The sequence below is a fragment of the Schistocerca nitens genome, chromosome 12, assembly GCF_023898315.1.
Source record: "Schistocerca nitens isolate TAMUIC-IGC-003100 chromosome 12, iqSchNite1.1, whole genome shotgun sequence".
Taxonomy (NCBI): Eukaryota; Metazoa; Arthropoda; class Insecta; order Orthoptera; family Acrididae; genus Schistocerca; species Schistocerca nitens.
The window spans coordinates 108,178,954-108,197,715 of record NC_064625.1 but is presented as its reverse complement, the minus strand read 5'-3'; the positions used below and the strand labels follow the sequence as shown (position 1 = coordinate 108,197,715).

Here is an 18,762-nt window from a genome sequence, read left to right as displayed (position 1 = left end):
ATTCCGGTTCAAAGTTTGGTTTTATTTAGGAGGACAATCAAGTCTATGGAGGATGGTTAGTTTTGTGACAAGTTGAGCAAAAGATTACCCAAGCTCGCTCGAGTTTACAGTGGACGCAAGCTGGTGACCCAAATACACTCCTGGAAATGGAAAAAAGAACACATTGACACCGGTGTGTCAGACCCACCATACTTGCTCCGGACACTGCGAGAGGGCTGTACAAGCAATGATCACACGCACGGCACAGCGGACACACCAGGAACCGCGGTGTTGGTCGTCGAATGGCGCTAGCTGCGCAGCATTTGTGCACCGCCGCCGTCAGTGTCAGCCAGTTTGCCGTGGCATACGGAGCTCCATCGCAGTCTTTAACACTGGTAGCATGCCGCGACAGCGTGGACGTGAACCGTATGTGCAGTTGACGGACTTTGAGCGAGGGCGTATAGTGGGCATGCGGGAGGCCGGGTGGACGTACCGCCGAATTGCTCAACACGTGGGGCGTGAGGTCTCCACAGTACATCGATGTTGTCGCCAGTGGTCGGCCCGTCGACCTGGGACAGGACCGCAGCGACGCACGGATGCACGCCAAGACCGTAGGATCCTACGCAGTGCCGTAGGGGACCGCACCGCCACTTCCCAGCAAATTAGGGACACTGTTGCTCCTGGGGTATCGGCGAGGACCATTCGCAACCGTCTCCATGAAGCTGGGCTACGGTCCCGCACACCGTTAGGCCGTCTTCCGCTCACGCCCCAACATCGTGCAGCCCGCCTCCAGTGGTGTCGCGACAGGCGTGAATGGAGGGACGAATGGAGACGTGTCGTCTTCAGCGATGAGAGTCGCTTCTGCCTTGGTGCCAATGATGGTCGTATGCGTGTTTGGCGCCGTGCAGGTGAGCGCCACAATCAGGACTGCATACGACCGAGGCACACAGGGCCAACACCCGGCATCATGGTATGGGGAGCGATCTCCTACACTGGCCGTACACCACTGGAGATCGTCGAGGGGACACTGAATAGTGCACGGTACATCCAAACCGTCATCGAACCCATCGTTCTACCATTCCTAGACCGGCAAGGGAACTTGCTCTTCCAACAGGACAATGCACGTCCGCATGTATCCCGTGCCACCCAACGTGCTCTAGAAGGTGTAAGTCAACTACCCTGGCCAGCAAGATCTCCGGATCTGTCCCCCATTGAGCATGTTTGGGACTGGATGAAGCGTCGTGTCACGCGGTCTGCACGTCCAGCACGAACGCTGGTCCAACTGAGGCGCCAGGTGGAAATGGCATGGCAAGCCGTTCCACAGGACTACATCCAGCATCTCTACGATCGTCTCCATGGGAGAATAGCAGCCTGCATTGCTGCGAAAGGTGGATATACACTGTACTAGTGCCGACATTGTGCATGCTCTGTTGCCTGTGTCTATGTGCCTGTGGTTCTGTCAGTGTGATCATGTGATGTATCTGACCCCAGGAATGTGTCAATAAAGTTTCCCCTTCCTGGGACAATGAATTCACGGTGTTCTTATTTCAATTTCCAGCAGTGTAGTTTACACCTCTGTTCGCAGTATTTACCTTAGCTGCGATGAGCTGTCGTCTGCATGGCTGCTGTCGTCCTCTGAAATTCCAAATTCCGAGAAAAACTAATTAAGCCTTTGCTGCAGAAACTCTCCCTGTTTCTGGTTATGCGAGAAAACATGTACTCATCCCTATTCTTGGAATATGGCAATATGTATGTGCATGGCTGGAGCAGCGTGCATATTAAAATGCCCTCTCAATCCTCGCAGGAACAATTAACTAAGTGGCTGGTTCGTTTCTGCACAGTTGGGGCTCAACGACGCTACAGCTAATATCTAGCTGAATGTGAGCCGCACAAATATCTCCTGTTAGTACAGAGCTTTATGCGCCCCGTTCTGCACTTTGTCAGTTCAGAGAAGAGTACCAGAAAATTTCGCTCTTGTCTTTCTCGTAGCCGAACTGTCTCCCCACCTGTCTTCTTTAATTCTTCACGTCACACCTTTTTTCGACCAATAGGAGCGTTCCTCTTATTTTTGTGGAAACTCTCTCTGACAATCGCAAGGGCCCTACCACTAAACTGCGTCGAAATCTCGGCACTTTGATCCTTCCTAGTTCGTTTCCGCCCGCTCCAGACACCTGAAGGTTAAATGGGTACATCACATGTGTACCACTCGCTGTTCACGTGATCAGCTGCATCACTGGTTTTGTTCGTATTCATTTGGAATTCCAAAATGCAGTCTTCTATAACTTCTTTGTGTCCTACTTCTGGTGGCCCATTACTTGCTCTCCAGTATGCGTCACCTATCCAGTCACTGATTCCAGCCACGGGACGCCCCCTAAGAAGTTTTCGTGGTGCGACCTCCGCTTCCACAAAAAACGTTTCCTCTCGCTGCTTGTTTCACCTTCTGCTCATTGACATGCATTATATAGGAGCAGTGTGTTAATACTGTCGACTGTCATCCCTTTTGCATTACATACTTACAGGCAAATCTGTTCATTACCACCGAAGTAAGTTAGGTGCCATATTCACCTTTCCGTTACGATGTATAAAACTCGTATGAAAGGTGCGAAATTGACCTGCCACCTTACAATGAGAGCACAGGTTGGTTGTATTTAAACATGGACCCATCTCACATTTCTAATGTGCAGTGGGGTGTGATTGTGTAGCTTTTGGTTTGCACACAACAGTGGGGGAGGGAGGGTTTACTCACCAGTGTTAGCTCAGCAAGCAGTTGACTTGTTTAATATTGTCATACACATACAGAAAAAATGAATGAAATCATTAATTTATATTATTTATATAATTTAAATATTGTGCCACCCAAATTAAGAAGGCATAGGACAGAATGATGACACTTTCGCAATGTTTGTAGTTATCTGATTATTCAGAAGCTTGAATATTTAGTGGCGGGAAGAGTAGGTATCCCTCAGAGATACGCTAACTGTCCTGGAGAGTGTGAACTAGCAGTACGTTTTTAGGTTTGGGTCGATTGCACCGAAGAAGTAAACTGAAAGTGTCTAGGCACAGCAACACTGCGTTTCGAACACTGATCAAAGTGGATTTAATTATGTACTAGGTTCTGGTACGATACTATCGAAAAAACTGGAAAACAATCAACAGTTGCCTTGACTCATTCTGCATTCAATCCAACTGATAGCTAAACATTAGATGCTGGACTCCTAATGTGTGGAAAACTAACAAAAAAAAAAAAGATCTTCCATCAAACAAACATTCATAGGCTGGTACATGTGGGAAAACGTCAAAAGGCCATGTAAAACTCTTTTTCGTCAACCTCGTTAATGACAATGTCCCAAATAAACAGAAATGTATAGCACTTTGTGATTCTTTGGGTGCTCCCTGTTTCCTTCTGAATTACTGTGCCACGCTTTATCATAATGCTTGTTGTGCACGAAGTTTAACATTAAATTGTTTAAGAAACTTTCATTATGACATAAGGAACAGATTAACAGACGTGTCTTCGTTTCTTACCAGGGGGTCGCCATTAGAGGCCAGGTACCAGCTCTCACCGAAGGCGCCATACAAGAACACTTGCTGGCCAACGTGTCACCACGGTTGCCAGAATGGCTACTGTGTCCTGCCGGAGACGTGCACCTGTCTGGACGGTTACAAAATGGACCCGGGAGACGGTACCCGTTCCAGCTGCCTCCCAGTCTGCTCAACGCCGTGCACCAACGCCAACTGCACAGCCCCAGACACCTGCAGCTGCCTCACTGGCTACGAGAGGGACGCCAAAGACCTATCTGGGGCTACCTGCGTCCCCGTCTGCCCGGACCCCTGTCTGAATGCCGAGTGCACGGCCCCGGCGACTTGCACTTGTTTGGACGGCTACCAGAAGGATCCCGAGGACGCGACCAACTCCACCTGCACTCCCATTTGCTCCACTCCGTGCACCAATGCCAACTGTACAGCTCCAGACATCTGCACTTGTTTCGTTGGCTACGAGAGGGATCCCGAAGACCTGTCCGGGGCTACCTGTGTCCCAGTCTGCCGGGACCCCTGCGTGAATGCCGAGTGCACGGCCCCGGCGACTTGCACTTGTTTGGACGGCTACCAGAAGGATCCTGAGGATGCGACCAACTCCACCTGCAGTCCCATTTGCTCCACTCCGTGTACCAACGCAAACTGTACAGACCCAGATATCTGCACTTGCTTCGACGGCTTCGAGGTGGACCTCGAGGACTTGTCCGGTTCCACCTGCCTCCCCATTTGCTCCAGTCCGTGCACCAACGCCAACTGTACAGAGCCCGAGATCTGTACCTGCTTCGAGGGCTTCGAGCTGGATCCGGAAGATGCGACCGCGTCCACGTGCCTGCCCGTGTGCTCGTTTCCTTGCGTGAACGCAAACTGCACGGAACCGGAAACGTGCACCTGCTGGGACGGCTATGAAGCCGATCCGGACGACCCTTTCAACTCGACGTGCGTGCCCGTGTGCCCCGACGGATGCACCAATGCCAACTGCTCTGAGCCTTGGACCTGCACGTGTCTGGCCGGGTACGAGATGGACCCTGGCGACGAGACAAATTCCACGTGTCTTCCCGTTTGCTCCAACGGCTGCGTCAACGGCAACTGCACCCAGCCGGGGGTTTGCACGTGCTTCGATGGCTTCAGAATGCTTCCAGGCGATGAGACCAAGTCCGTTTGCTACAACATCGCGCACATGTCATGTGAGTTACACCCTAATTCTTGAAACTTCCTGGGTTCCCAGGTAGATGCCGTTTTTCTTGACTTCCGCAAGGCTTTCGATACAGTTCCCCATAGTCGTTTAATGAACAAAGTAACAGCATATGGACTATCAGACCAATTGTGTGATTGGATTGAAGAGTTCCTAGGTAACAGAAGTAAGAGTGCTTTCAGGTGTGCCGCAGGGGAATGTCGTAGGACCGTTGCTATTCACAATATACACTCCTGGAAATGGAAAAAAGAACACATTGACACCGGTGTTTCAGACCCACCATACTTGCTCCGGACACTGCGAGAGGGCTGTACAAGCAATGATCACACGCACGGCACGGCGGACACACCAGGAACCGCGGTGTTGGCCGTCGAATGGCGCTAGCTGCGCAGCATTTGTGCACCGCCGCCGTCAGTGTCAACCAGTTTGCCGTGGCATACGGAGCTCCATCGCAGTCTTTAACACTGGTAGCATGCCGCGACAGCGTGGACGTGAACCGTATGTGCAGTTGACGGACTTTGAGCGAGGGCGTATAGTGGGCATGCGGGAGGCCGGGTGGACGTACCACCGAATTGCTCAACACGTGGGGCGTGAGGTCTCCACAGTACATCGATGTTGTCGCCAGTGGTCGGCGGAAGGTGCACGTGCCCGTCGACCTGGGACCGGACCGCAGCGACGCACGGATGCACGCCAAGACCGTAGGATCCTACGCAGTGCCGTAGGGGACCGCACCGCCACTTCCCAGCAAATTAGGGACACTGTTGCTCCTGGGATATCGGCGAGGATCATTCGCAACCGTCTCCATGAAGCTGGGCTACGGTCCCGCACACCGTTAGGCCGTCTTCCGCTCACGCCCCAACATCGTGCAGCCCGCCTCCAGTGGTGTCGCGACAGGCGTGAATGGAGGGACGAATGGAGACGTGTCGTCTTCAGCGATGAGAGTCGCTTCTGCCTTGGTGCCAATGATGGTCGTATGCGTGTTTGGCGCCGTGCAGGTGAGCGCCACAATCAGGACTGCATACGACCGAGGCACACAGGGCCAACACCCGGCATCATGGTGTGGGGAGCGATCTCCTACACTGGCCGTACACCACTGGTGATCGTCGAGCGGACACTGAATAGTGCACGGTACATCCAAACCGTCATCGAACCCATCGTTCTACCATTCCTAGACCGGCAAGGGAACTTGCTGTTCCAACAGGACAATGCACGTCCGCATGTATCCCGTGCCACCCAACGTGCTCTAGAAGGTGTAAGTCAACTACCCTGGCCAGCAAGATCTCCGGATCTGTCCCCCATTGAGCATGTTTGGGACTGGATGAAGCGTCGTGTCACGCGGTCTGCACGTCCAGCACGAACGCTGGTCCAACTGAGGCGCCAGGTGGAAATGGCATGGCAAGCCGTTCCACAGGACTACATCCAGCATCTCTACGATCGTCTCCATGGGAGAATAGCAGCCTGCATTGCTGCGAAAGGTGGATATACACTGTACTAGTGCCGACATTGTGCATGCTCTGTTGCCTGTGTCTATGTGCCTGTGGTTCTGTCAGTGTGATCATGTGATGTATCTGACCCCAGGAATGTGTCAATAAAGTTTCCCTTTCCTGGGACAATGAATTCACGGTGTTCTTATTTCAATTTCCAGGAGTGTACATAAATGACCTTGTGGATAACACCATAAGTTCACTGAGGCTTTTTGCAGATGATGCTGTGGTATATCGAGAGTTTGTAACAATGGAAAATTGTCCGAAATGCAGGAGGATCTGCAACGAATTGACGCATGGTGAAGGGAATGGGAATTGAATCTCAATGCAGACAAGTGTAATGTGCTGCGAATACACAGAAAGAAAGATCCCTTATCGTTTAGCTACAGTATAGCAGGTCAGCAACTGGAAGCAGTTAATTCCATAAATTATCTGGGAGTACGCATTAGGAGTGATTTAAAATGGAATGATCATATAAAGTTGATCGTCGGTAAAGCAGATGCCAGACTGAGATTCACTGGAAGAATCCTAAGGCAATGCAATCCGAAAACAGTACGCTTGTTCGCCCACTGTTTGAATACTGCTCAGCAGTGTGGGATCCGTACCAGATAGGGTTGATAGAAGAGATAGAGAAGATCCAACGGAGAGCAGCGCGCTTCGTTACAGGATCACTTAGTAATCGCGAAAGCGTTACGGAGATGACAGATAAACTCCAGTGGAAGACTCTGCAGGAGAGACGCTCAGTAGCTCGGTACGGGCTTTTGTTGAAGTTTCGAGAACATTCCTTCACCGAGGAGTCAAGCAGTATATTGCTCCCTCCTACGTATATCTCGCGAAGAGACCATGAGGATAAAATCAGAGAGATTAGAGCCCACACAGAGGCATACCGACAATCTTCCTTTCCACGAACAATACGAGACTGGGATAGAAGGGAGAACCGATAGAGGTACTCAATGTACCCTCCGCCACACACCGTCAGGTGGCTTGCGGAGTATGGATGTAGATGTAGATATAGATCAAAACTGTGTGCCGGACCCAGACTCGAACTCGGCACCTCTGACTTCCCGCGGGCAAGTGCTCTACCATCTGAGCTACCCAAGCACGACTCACGACCCGCCCTAACAGATTCAATTCTGCCAGTACCTCGTCTCCTACCTTCCAAACTGGAAACATCCCCAGGCTGTCTCCACTATATCCTTTCTCCCAGGAATGCTAGTTCGCAGGAGAGCTTCTATGTAGTTTGGAAGGTAGGAGACGAGGTACTGGCAGAATTGAATCTGTGAGGGCGGGTCGTGAGTCGTGCTTGGGTAGCTCAGATGGTAGGTCACTTGCCTGCGGGCATTCAAAGGTCCCGAGTTCGAGTATCGGTCCGGCACGCAGTTTTAATCTACCAGGAAGTTTCATATGAGCGCGCACTCTGCTGCAGAGTGAAAATCTCATTCGGCACTCTGCTTCTTACGTAAGTGTGCAGGCTCTCGTGTGCATTGTCGTTGAAGGTAAAAGCTTTCAGGCCTCGCCAGTTTCTTGTTACTCAACCGACTTTTCGATCGTTTGATCTTCTTCAGCATCTTCTGGCATTCCAAGTTAACTGAACGAAGATTAGTGTCGCTTGCACTTATAAAAAGTGGCCGCGTGGTGTAGGGCGTCTTGTCATGGTCCGCTCGGTTCCCTCCATCGGAGGTTCGAGTCCTCCCTCGGGCATAAATGTGTGTGTGTTGTCCTTAGCGTAAGTTAGTTTTAGTTAGATTAAGTAGTGCGTAAGCTTAGGGACCGATGACATCAGCAGTTTGGTCCCATAAGACCTTACGACAAATTTCCAATTTCTTGATGCACTGTTCTGAGGAAGTGGGATTATCGGGTGAAGTCCTTCCGGTGACCAAAGGTAGAGCAACAGAGCGAGAATGTGATTCTTCAATCTCTCCAGTAGTATTTTATGACGAAATAAATCTGGGGTGAACAGCCTGGTATGAGTGTGCATAGGACACTGGGAAATATCCTTTTGCTTCTTAATCCGGATGATCGCGGGTTCCCACGCCTTGCTAAGGACGTAACCGCTGTGACGATTTAGTTGTGGCTCCCTTACTCTGATCTCTGTGGGTTCTTTGATGAGACAGTCGCAGTATTTGGAAGTCTGTGTCAGGACTTTTGTTTGGTCATAATCCGTGCTGTGGAGTTCCGACAGGCAATGCTCCGCGATTGCCGACTTACTAGGCTGTTGCAGTCTAGTGTACCGTTAATGTTCTCGGCATCGGTCCTCAGTCGTACGAATGGTCTGACCTATGTATACACTACCGCATTGGCAAGGTATCTGATAAACCCCTGATTTACGTAGACCGAGGTTGTCCTTGACACTACCAAGAAGGCTCTTGGTTTTGCTTGGAGGACGGAAGATGGTTTTCACTTGGTGTTTACGTAAAATGCGTCCAATTTTTCCCAGAGTGTACCGACTTCTGGGGAGCGGTGCCGGCAGACCCTCCTGAACGAGAAGACCTAGGACGCAGCGCCCAGACGGCGGGAGAACGGACGCTGTACCTGGACCGCGACGACTCATAGGAAGCGCCTGAGGGAGGAGCGGGAGGGGGATTGTCCTATATATATATATATATACATGGTGCCAGCCCACCGCCGGTCAGTACATCAGCGCACCTGATGATGGCAACGTGGTCGATTGCCGAAATACTGTGTCCTATGCACACTCATACCAGGCTGTTCACCCGAGAGTTATTTCGTCAGAGCGAGAATGTTTACCAACATTTTACGTCGTGTCACCTGGTCGCTTCCTGGTATAACCCGACGACGATGTTGTTACACTTGGCCTCCCGTGATCGTTATCGTAAACATGAGGTGGCGTTACAGTAAACAAGTGCATTGGTTACTAAGGAAAACGCATAGCATTGTAAATGATTTCAAGACAATAAAGGCACAACTATTAAGTGGTTCAACGCGTCCTCGTGAAATATCACGATAAAAACTCCAGGTAAGCCAATTATATCGCCCACATTCCCAGGTGAAATAATATTGCGGTCGAATAATAGTTGGTTAAAATTCCTCGCGCTCCATAGCTGGGTTTTTATTTCATTGATGGCGTGTCTATAAAAATTACTTTCGATCTCGAGCAACCTTTAGCCCGGAGCCAATGTGCATTCGCAGACAATTCGCCAGTGTTCACTATCATTCGCTTGTAGCAGCGAACAAGCGTTTGCCCAGGAGCGAACGGAAGACAACACGAGAGAATGAACATAGACTATGAACACTCCATTATTATTCTTCTTCTTCTTCCTCTTCTTCTTCTTCTTCTTCAGCAGCACATTGAGGTTCCTTTCGTGGTCAAATACATCAGCGCAACCTGCATGTTTGGCTAGCTTCTGCATTTGCACTCTACGAAAAATAAAAAGTCGATGCACCACGAAGAAAATATCCGAATGGGATGGAAGTCGATAGATTTGCTGTACATTCTAACAATACCACCACTTGCAAAGTAGGTTAGAAATCAGATTAATAATGTTGCTCACGCAGCATATGTTCGCTTTACCGGGCAACAACAAAGTCATTGACTGTGGATGGTATCGTCAGAATGTAAATAATGAAGTCAGTGTAAAAAAGTCATTAATTTTGGCACTTATCTTGAAAGGATTCCCACGTAGATTTCGTCGAAGTTGTTATGGCTCATCTTGTTGATTCTAGGGTGATTCCACTTTGACTGCTAGAAGGTCCAGATCTGTATTTTAGCAATATTTGAAGACCTAACAAATGCGTTTCTCAGGAAATTCTTAATGATCAAACAATCCCAGATCAGAACAATGGTATGGTAGAAATAATTTTTGACTTGGTGTTCACGATCCACATTTTTATTAAACTTCTTGTAAATTCACATATACTACTTCTCAATTGTCACATATCAATCTTCATATATTTAATTTCCACTTTAACCAAACACAAGACTTGACTGGTTTTTTACAAAGCGAAATAACAACTTCTGCAAAGTGAAACAAAGACTGCTTTGTGCGCATTCGCGCCAAAATGGTTACAAGTAAGTCAAAGATTATGACAGTCTCACAGAAATGAATACACACAAGAACCACATCACTGTAATATACCGATACATCGTAGTACCTACACATTAATAAAACCAAATGTGAATATTGTCACAAAAATATGTCTGTTACTTCGCAGAACAGTAGTATGATATTACTGGTATCGAGAGCTGGCGTTGGAGTGCCGTAATGGTCACGTAAATAAAGAACCATTACAACATGACAAACAAACAAATGATTACTACACTCCTGGAAACTGAAATAAGAACACCGTGAATTCATTGTCCCAGGAAGGGGAAACTTTATTGACACATTCCTGGGGTCAGATACATCACATGATCACACTGACAGAACCACAGGCACATAGACACAGGCAACAGAGCATGCACAATGTCGGCACTAGTACAGTGTATATCCACCTTTCGCAGCAATGCAGGCTGCTATTCTCCCATGGAGACGATCGTAGAGATGCTGGATGTAGTCCTGTGGAACGGCTTGCCATGCCATTTCCACCTGGCGCCTCAGTTGGACCAGCGTTCGTGCTGGACGTGCAGACCGCGTGACACGACGCTTCATCCAGTCCCAAACATGCTCAATGGGGGACAGATCCGGAGATCTTGCTGGCCAGGGTAGTTGACTTACACCTTCTAGAGCACGTTGGGTGGCACGGGATACATGCGGACGTGCATTGTCCTGTTGGAACAGCAAGTTCCCTTGCCGGTCTAGGAATGGTAGAACGATGGGTTCGATGACGGTTTGGATGTACCGTGCACTATTCAGTGTCCCCTCGACGATCACCAGTGGTGTACGGCCGGTGTAGGAGATCGCTCCCCACACCATGATGCCGGGTGTTGGCCCTGTGTGCCTCGGTCGTATGCAGTCCTGATTGTGGCGCTCACCTGCACGGCGCCAAACACGCATACGACCATCATTGGCACCAAGGCAGAAGCGACTCTCATCGCTGAAGACGACACGTCTCCATTCGTCCCTCCATTCACGCCTGTCGCGACACCACTGGAGGCGGGCTGCACGATGTTGGGGCGTGAGCGGAAGACGGCCTAACGGTGTGCGGGACCGTAGCCCAGCTTCATGGAGACGGTTGCGAATGGTCCTCGCCGATACCCCAGGAGTAACAGTGTCCCTAATTTGCTGGGAAGTGGCGGTGCGGTCCCCTACGGCACTGCGTAGGATCCTACGGTCTTGGCGTGCATCCGTGCGTCGCTGCGGTCCGGTCCCAGGTCGACGGGCACGTGCACCTTCCGCCGACCACTGGCGACAACATCGATGTACTGTGGAGACCTCACGCCCCACGTGTTGAGCAATTCGGCGGTACGTCCACCCGGCCTCCCGCATGCCCACTATACGCCCTCGCTCAAAGTCCGTCAACTGCACATACGGTTCACGTCCACGCTGTCGCGGCATGCTACCAGTGTTAAAGACTGCGATGGAGCTCCGTATGCCACGGCAAACTGGCTGACACTGACGGCGGCGGTGCACGAATGCTGCGCAGCTAGCGCCATTCGACGGCCAACACCGCGGTTCCTGGTGTGTCCGCTGTGCCGTGCGTGTGAACATTGCTTGTACAGCCCTCTCGCAGTGTCCGGAGCAAGTATGGTGGGTCTGACACACCGGTGTCAATGTGTTCTTTTTTCCATTTCCAGGAGTGTATTTCAAAAACACTGGAGAATTTATTCAAGAGAAAGAGGTTCTCAAATTGAGCAAGTCAATAACACGTTGGTCTACCACTGGCCCTTATGCAAGCAGTTAGCCGGCCCGGTTGGCATGTCTTCGGCTTGTAGTAGAATTGTCTTCGGCTTGTAGTAGAATTGTCTTCGGCTTGTAGTAGAATTGTCTTCGGCTTGTAGTAGAATTGTCTTCGGCTTGTAGTAGAATTGTCTTCGGCTTGTAGTAGAATTGTCTTCGGCTTATAGTAGAATTGTCTTCAGCGATAGGTTGCGTTTCTAACTGAGCCCCTATGACCAGCAAAGACGTGCGTGGAGACGTCCCGAACAGCGGTGTGATATCAACCTATCGCCCCCCCCCCACCCTCCCCCCCACTACCTTCTCCCCATACGACCTGACAATAAGGAGTGCCATTTCATTTTGTTTCATACTAGGACCCCTTTGGTTCCCGTCCGCAGTACTCTTATAGCACAGCGGTTCGTTGACTATATTCTACGCCCCCTTTTGTTGTCCTTCATGGCAAGCGAGTCTGGGCTTACATTTCAGCAAGATAATGCCCGCCCACACACGGCGGGAGTTGTCTTCGTGCTGGCCAAACCCTACTTTGGCCAGCAAGGTTGCCGCATCTCTCCTCAATTGAGAACGTTTGCACCATTATGGACAGGGTCCTCCATCAATCAACGTCAAGCAGAGTAACTACTTGCATCAGGGACATACGAGGACCAACGCTTAATTGACTTGCTTAATTCGACAAACCGTTTCCCATGAATAAATCGTGCAGTTTTCCTGCAGTTGTAATCATTTGTTAGTACAAATGATAATTAATTGAAACCCTCAGCTGCCGCCAGGTGTTGTTGATATACATCAAGGGAGACATTTGAAAATGTGTGCCCCGACAGGGACTCGAACGCAGGATCTCTTGCTTACATGGCAGACGCTCTATCCATCTGAGCCATCCAGGCAACAGGGGATAGTGCGACTGCAGGGACTTATCCCTTGCACGCTTCCCGTGAGACCCACATTCCCAACTGTCCACAACCTACATTCGAAGTGTTCCTAATAGATACTTGCCTATTCACTTACTACTCGCTCCAGATTAGGCTGTCGAGTCCCGTAAGAGTTCGGGAAAAGTGTGCCCATTCGCACAGAAGAAGATGTGCGAATGCGCGCACTTTTCCCGAACTCTTATGGGGACTCGTCAGCTTAGTCTGACCGAGTACTAAGTGAATAGGCAAATATCTATTAGGAACACTTCGAATGTAGGTTGTGGACAGTTGGGAATGTGGGTCTCACGGGAAGCGTGCAAGGGATAAGTCCCTGCAGTCGCCCTATTCATGAGTGTCCTCGGTGGCTCAGATGGACGCCGGCTTGGTAGCTCAGCGTGTTCGGTCAGAGGGTTAGCTGCCCTTTGTAATAAAAAAACTGAGTTAATGGATCAACGACGAACTAAAACAGGTGTCTTGCGACGTCCGCCCCGAGCAGATACAACGAACAAAAATTAGATTAATTAAAAAAAAAGATGGATAGAGCGTCTGCCATGTAAGCAGGAGATCCCGGGTTCGAGTCCCGGTCGGGGCACACATTTTAAGCTGTCCCTATCGAGGTATATCAACAACACCTGGCGGCAGCTGAGGGTTTCAATTAATTATCATTTATTCTAGAGAAGCTGCACGGTCATCAATTGTACCTGTTCTTTCGAGAACAGTCACTATCTTCATACATTTGTTACTCTGTACATGTACATCGCATCTAGCGATTTGCGTTCCATCTGCGTGGTGAGCGTTTTTTTTTTTATGTGTTGAAGCACACATTGCTTGCGGCATTTACATATTTCTGTACAACCCTTGTAGGATGTGTCTTGTACAAAACAATCTTCCCGCGATTTTCCTGGTGCGATTTAAGAAAATTGGAGGAAATCAAAGTGTGAATAACCAGACGCGTATTTAAACCGCTCTCCTTTCGAATACTCGTCCAGTGCCTCACCAGAAAGCACGAACGCCACAGCCTGCAATTGGCCTGCAGTGGTGTAGGCGTTAAACGCTACCATAGAGGATGCAGCCGGCCAGTTTGCGTTGTTGAGCGGCATGGTGGACAAACGTCAAGTCTAACAGTCCGGGGTCTTATTGGCTGTAGCGCCTCCTACGTTCTGAAAGCAATTTTAACATCATCTGCTCCATCAGGAAGGTTTAAGAACCCGAAAAAGTGCCCCCTACGCAAGCAGTTCCTCGTACCCAATTTCAATAGGACAATGCCAGACCCCATGAAGCGAAGAGCGGAGAGTACCACTGCATTTCTGGTGTGAAAGTTCACCGTGACGTCCATGTGTCGTATTGTAAGGCGCCACGTGTATCTTTTGTAAATGTATACGTGTATGTCGTCGTTGTTGTCTCTCCTTTCCTCGTCGATATCAGAGCATGAGAAACGTTTATGTTTGTGTTTACCTATTTGTTGTCGACAACACACAACTACACGGCCACGTTATCACCTGATTCCGGAATAGCTAGCTTAATATAGTATAAAGATAGTGGGTTTCGATCCAGCGTTATTTAAGTGTAATATTATTCTCTACTTCGAGCATCATCATTTATTTTGCTCCCCAAATAGCAAAACTCCTTTACTACTTAAAGTGTGTCATTTCCTAATCTAATTCCCTCAGCACCACCCGACTTAATTCGACTACATTCCATTATCCTCGTTTTGCTTTTGTTGATGTTCATCTTATATCCTCCCTTCAGTTTCTAGCATTTGTAGACGTGGAGAGAGCTTTTGACAATGTTGACTGGAATACTCTTTCAAATTCTGAATGTGGCAGGGGTAAACTACAGGGAGCGAAAGGCTATTTACAATTTGTACAGAAACCAGATGGCAGTTATAAGAGTCGAGGGACATGAAAGGGAAGCAGTGGTTGGGAAGGGAGTAAGACAGGGTTGTAGCCTCTCCCCGATGTTACTCAATCTGTATATTGAGCAAGCAGTAAGGGAAAAACAAAAGAAAAATTCGGTGTAGGTATTAAAATCCATGGAGAAGAAATAAAAACTTTAACGTTCGCCGATGACATTGTAATTCTGCCAGAGACAGCAAAGGACTTGGAAGAGCAGTTGAACGGAATGGACAGTGTCTTGAAGGGAGGATATAAGATGAACATCAACAAAAGCAAAACGAGAATAATGCAATGTAGTCGAATTACGTCGGGTGACGCTGAGGGAATTAGATTAGGAAATGAGACACTTAAAGTAGTAAAGGAGTTTTACTATATGGGGAGCAAAATAACTGATGATGATCGAAGTAGAGAGGATATAAAATGTAGACTGGCAATGGCAAGCAAATCGTTTCTGAAGAAGAGAAATTTGTTAACATCGAGTATAGATTTAAGTGTCAGGAATTCATAGCGTGTAGGCTTTCACGGCCGGCGTCTTCAGTAATTAAAACTTCCGGGCTAAGAGGCCGTGGTCCAATAGCAGAAATACTTCTCCCTGACGTTTCGTTGCCAGCTGCGGGCAACATCATCTGAGATGAGTCTACGACTGGTTGCTAGGCCGTGGAGGTCCTGTCTATATAGAGCGCGTAGAGGGCGTCACCACTCGTCACGTGTTGTCAACAGTAAAACTATCTCTGGCTGGCGTCATTACTCTCGATCGAAGGTAATCGATTGTCACATCTTTGGTACAGAGTCTATCGCCATATCTCATCTAGCTTCAAGCCTTCTTCTTTCCTGTTAAAATTATTGTGGTGTTTAAAATGAACTGTCGACTGGAACACACGGACAAATCGGCTTTAGCGGAACATGTTTTTGAAACGGGTGACCATGAAATAAAATTTAGTGAGACGAGCGTGCTAGCTAAGACATCGCATTATTATGCACGTATGTATAGAGAGGCTGCAGAGATTTTTAAACACCACAATAATTTTAACAGGAAAGAAGAAGGCTTGAAGCTAGATAAGATATGGCGATCGACTCTGTACCAAAGATGTGACAATCGATTACCTTCGATCGAGAGTAATGACGCCAGCCAGAGATAGTTTTACTGTTGACAACACGTGACGAGTGGTGGCGCCCTCTACGCGCTCTATATGAACAGGACCTCAACGGCCTAGCAGCCAGTCGTAGACTCACCTCAGATGATGTTGCCCGCAGCTGGCAACGAAACGTCAGGGAGAAGTATTTCTACTATTGGACCACGGCCTCTTACCCGGAAGTTTTAGTTACTGTCAGGAATTCGTTTCTGAAAGTATTTGTATGGAATGTAGCCATGTATGGAAGTGAAACATGGACGATAAATAGTTTGGACAAGAAGAGAATAGAAGCTTTTGAAATGTGGTGCTACAGAAGAATGCTGAAGATTAAATGGGTAGATCACATAACTAATGAGGAGGTACTGAACAGGATTGGGGAGAAGAGGAGTTTGTGGCACAACTTGACAAGAAGAAGGAATCGGTTGGTAGGACTTGTTCTGAGGCATCAAGGGATGACCAATTTAGTATTGGAGGGCAGCGTGGAGGGTAAAAATCGTAGAGGGAGACAAAGAGATGAATGCACTAAACAGATTCAGAAGAATGTAGGCTGAAGTACGTATTGGGAGATGAAGAAGCTTGCACAGGATAGTGTAGCATGGAGAGCTGCATCAAACCAGTCTCAGGACTGAAGACCACAACAACAACAACATCATTATTCTTCACTTATCCTTTAAGAACTAGCTACTCTTAATGAGGCCCAAACCTCGAGTTGTAACGAGAGCACTTTCGATCAGTCTGCCACAATATTAATAATACGTAAGGCTCTACACCACTACAAGAAAATATCACTGTTCATGAAATAACAAAATATACGAATAAACTTCTTTATATTTTTCCTTTTATTTAATCAAACGCTTTCAAATGTTTATTTCACGCACACAAATCATCCACACCTCGATATGGAGTGTAAACGAGTGCATGAAATATAGTACACTGTTTCTGCTGATACGTGGTTGAGCTTTTGGGTTGCTAGGCTACTTCGATCACCAGGATTTATATTGGATTTTGAAAACTATCTTTCTCTCCAAACTTACGTCCTCCACAATGGCTTATCAAATATTTTACCCTTTCGCGATGATTAAGAATTCGCGTAAATTGCATTTCTGCGAGTTCAAAGCAAACCATCGGCGGCGCGAAAGCAGTCTTGATACCGCGACACACTCGCGACGCTTACCACTGTGTCACGAAATTGACCTGCATACATCTACAACCAATTCCAATTTCGTAATTCGCCCTACACGATTGTGTGTAATTGAACTTCGTCAAATCAATTATTTCTGGAATAATCACTAATCTCGACACTGGCCGTCCATAAACGCACAATTAACACACTTTTTTTCCTAAAAGTAAACGAATAACGTCACGTCATCTACATAGTTATTAAAATATTATTCCGAATGATCTCAAACATGTATCGTCATTACATTTTAACGGTAATCTGAAAGAAATACGATTTATTATCAGAAAGTAACACATAACAGATCGCTTTGCATAGCGTCGGGACTATATAAAGAAATCCCCCAAATCTTTATTTCTCCATAGCAACTGACAGATACAAATAAGATATTCAAGACCTCCTAGATCAATCCCGACCTATAATGTTATACAAGTTCTGTTGTGGATTGGCAAGAGGGCCAACCCACTAATGTAAGAGGAAGCCGAAAGGCACGTGTTTAAGCTCACGCAGGCTGGCGTGAGGTCTGGAACAGGACAAGGAATTTAGACTTCAGAAAAAAGGTGTTACTTGGTGGAATACTTAACTTTAATCCATTAAAGTTGAACGTACCTCTTGTCTGTACATTATTTACAATATCAATAGTAACTGAATAATGGCGCCTTGCTAGGTCGTAGCAAATGACGTAGCTGAAGGCTATGCTAACTATCGTCTCGGCAAATGAGAACATATTTTGTCAGTGAACCATCGCTAGCAAAGTCGGCTGTACAACTGGGTCGAGTGCTAGGAAGTCTCTCTAGACCTGCCGTGTGGCGGCGCTCGGTCTGCAATCACTGATAGTGGCGACACGCGGGTCCGACGTATACTAACGGACCGCGGCCGATTTAAAGGCTACCACCTAGCAAGTGTGGTGTCTGGCGGTGACACCACAAGTTCCGCCTGCGTATCTGCGATATCCTGTGTCGGCAACTTGTTCGTTCTGATCCTCTTGCGACCACTGCCGACGCCTTGTGGAACCACCTGAAAACCATGTATTCCCCAACAGTATAACCACACCTTCTTTCATTTCCTTGCTACGACGTTCGCAGGGCTTGGCGGCTTCACACTGTACTGAATACTCACGTCCGGTGCGCATGTACAGTACTGTCATGTTCCTAATTTGTGGAATAAATTTCTTTGTAATCACGCGTCTCCTTCTAGATGCACCAGTTTCCTCAAATAGTTATATAACTTACCTGAATACATTACGTTACAACTTGAAACTACTTGATGATTTTTGCAAGAAATGTGATACCTATGACAGTATTCTTGTTTATCAAAAAGTCATTAGTCCATGTCTGTATACGAGAGTGAGTCAAATGGAAACCTTAAATATTTTTTTAAATATTATTTATTGTGCACTAGTGGTACAAAGCTGTATCACTTTTCAACATAATCTCCCCTACGGTCAATGCAAGTCCTCAAACGCTTACAAAGTGCATAAATTCCTTTAGAAAAAATTTCTTTTGGTACTCCACGCAACCACTCATACACCGCGTAGCGTACCTCTTCATCAGAACGGAAATTCTTTCCTCCCATTGCGTCTTTGAGTGATCCAAACATATGGAAATGACTTGGGGCAAGGTCTTGTGAGTATGGTGGATGAGGAAGACACTCAAAATGCAG

General features: G+C 47.8%; 1 protein-coding gene across 3 annotated transcripts in view; it reads left to right on the top strand.

Moving 5' to 3' along the window:
• Positions 1–18,762, top strand: part of LOC126215038 (multiple epidermal growth factor-like domains protein 11) — a 111,701-nt gene that overhangs the window by 80,383 nt on the left and 12,556 nt on the right. For 2 of the 3 annotated variants that reach the window (XM_049941675.1, XM_049941674.1), the window contains exon 6: positions 3,508–4,700. In XM_049941675.1, coding sequence (XP_049797632.1) covers positions 3,508–4,700 — 1,193 coding nt within the window. The remainder of the gene's footprint in view (positions 1–3,507; positions 4,701–18,762) is intronic. The other variant, XM_049941676.1, reaches the window with a different exon arrangement.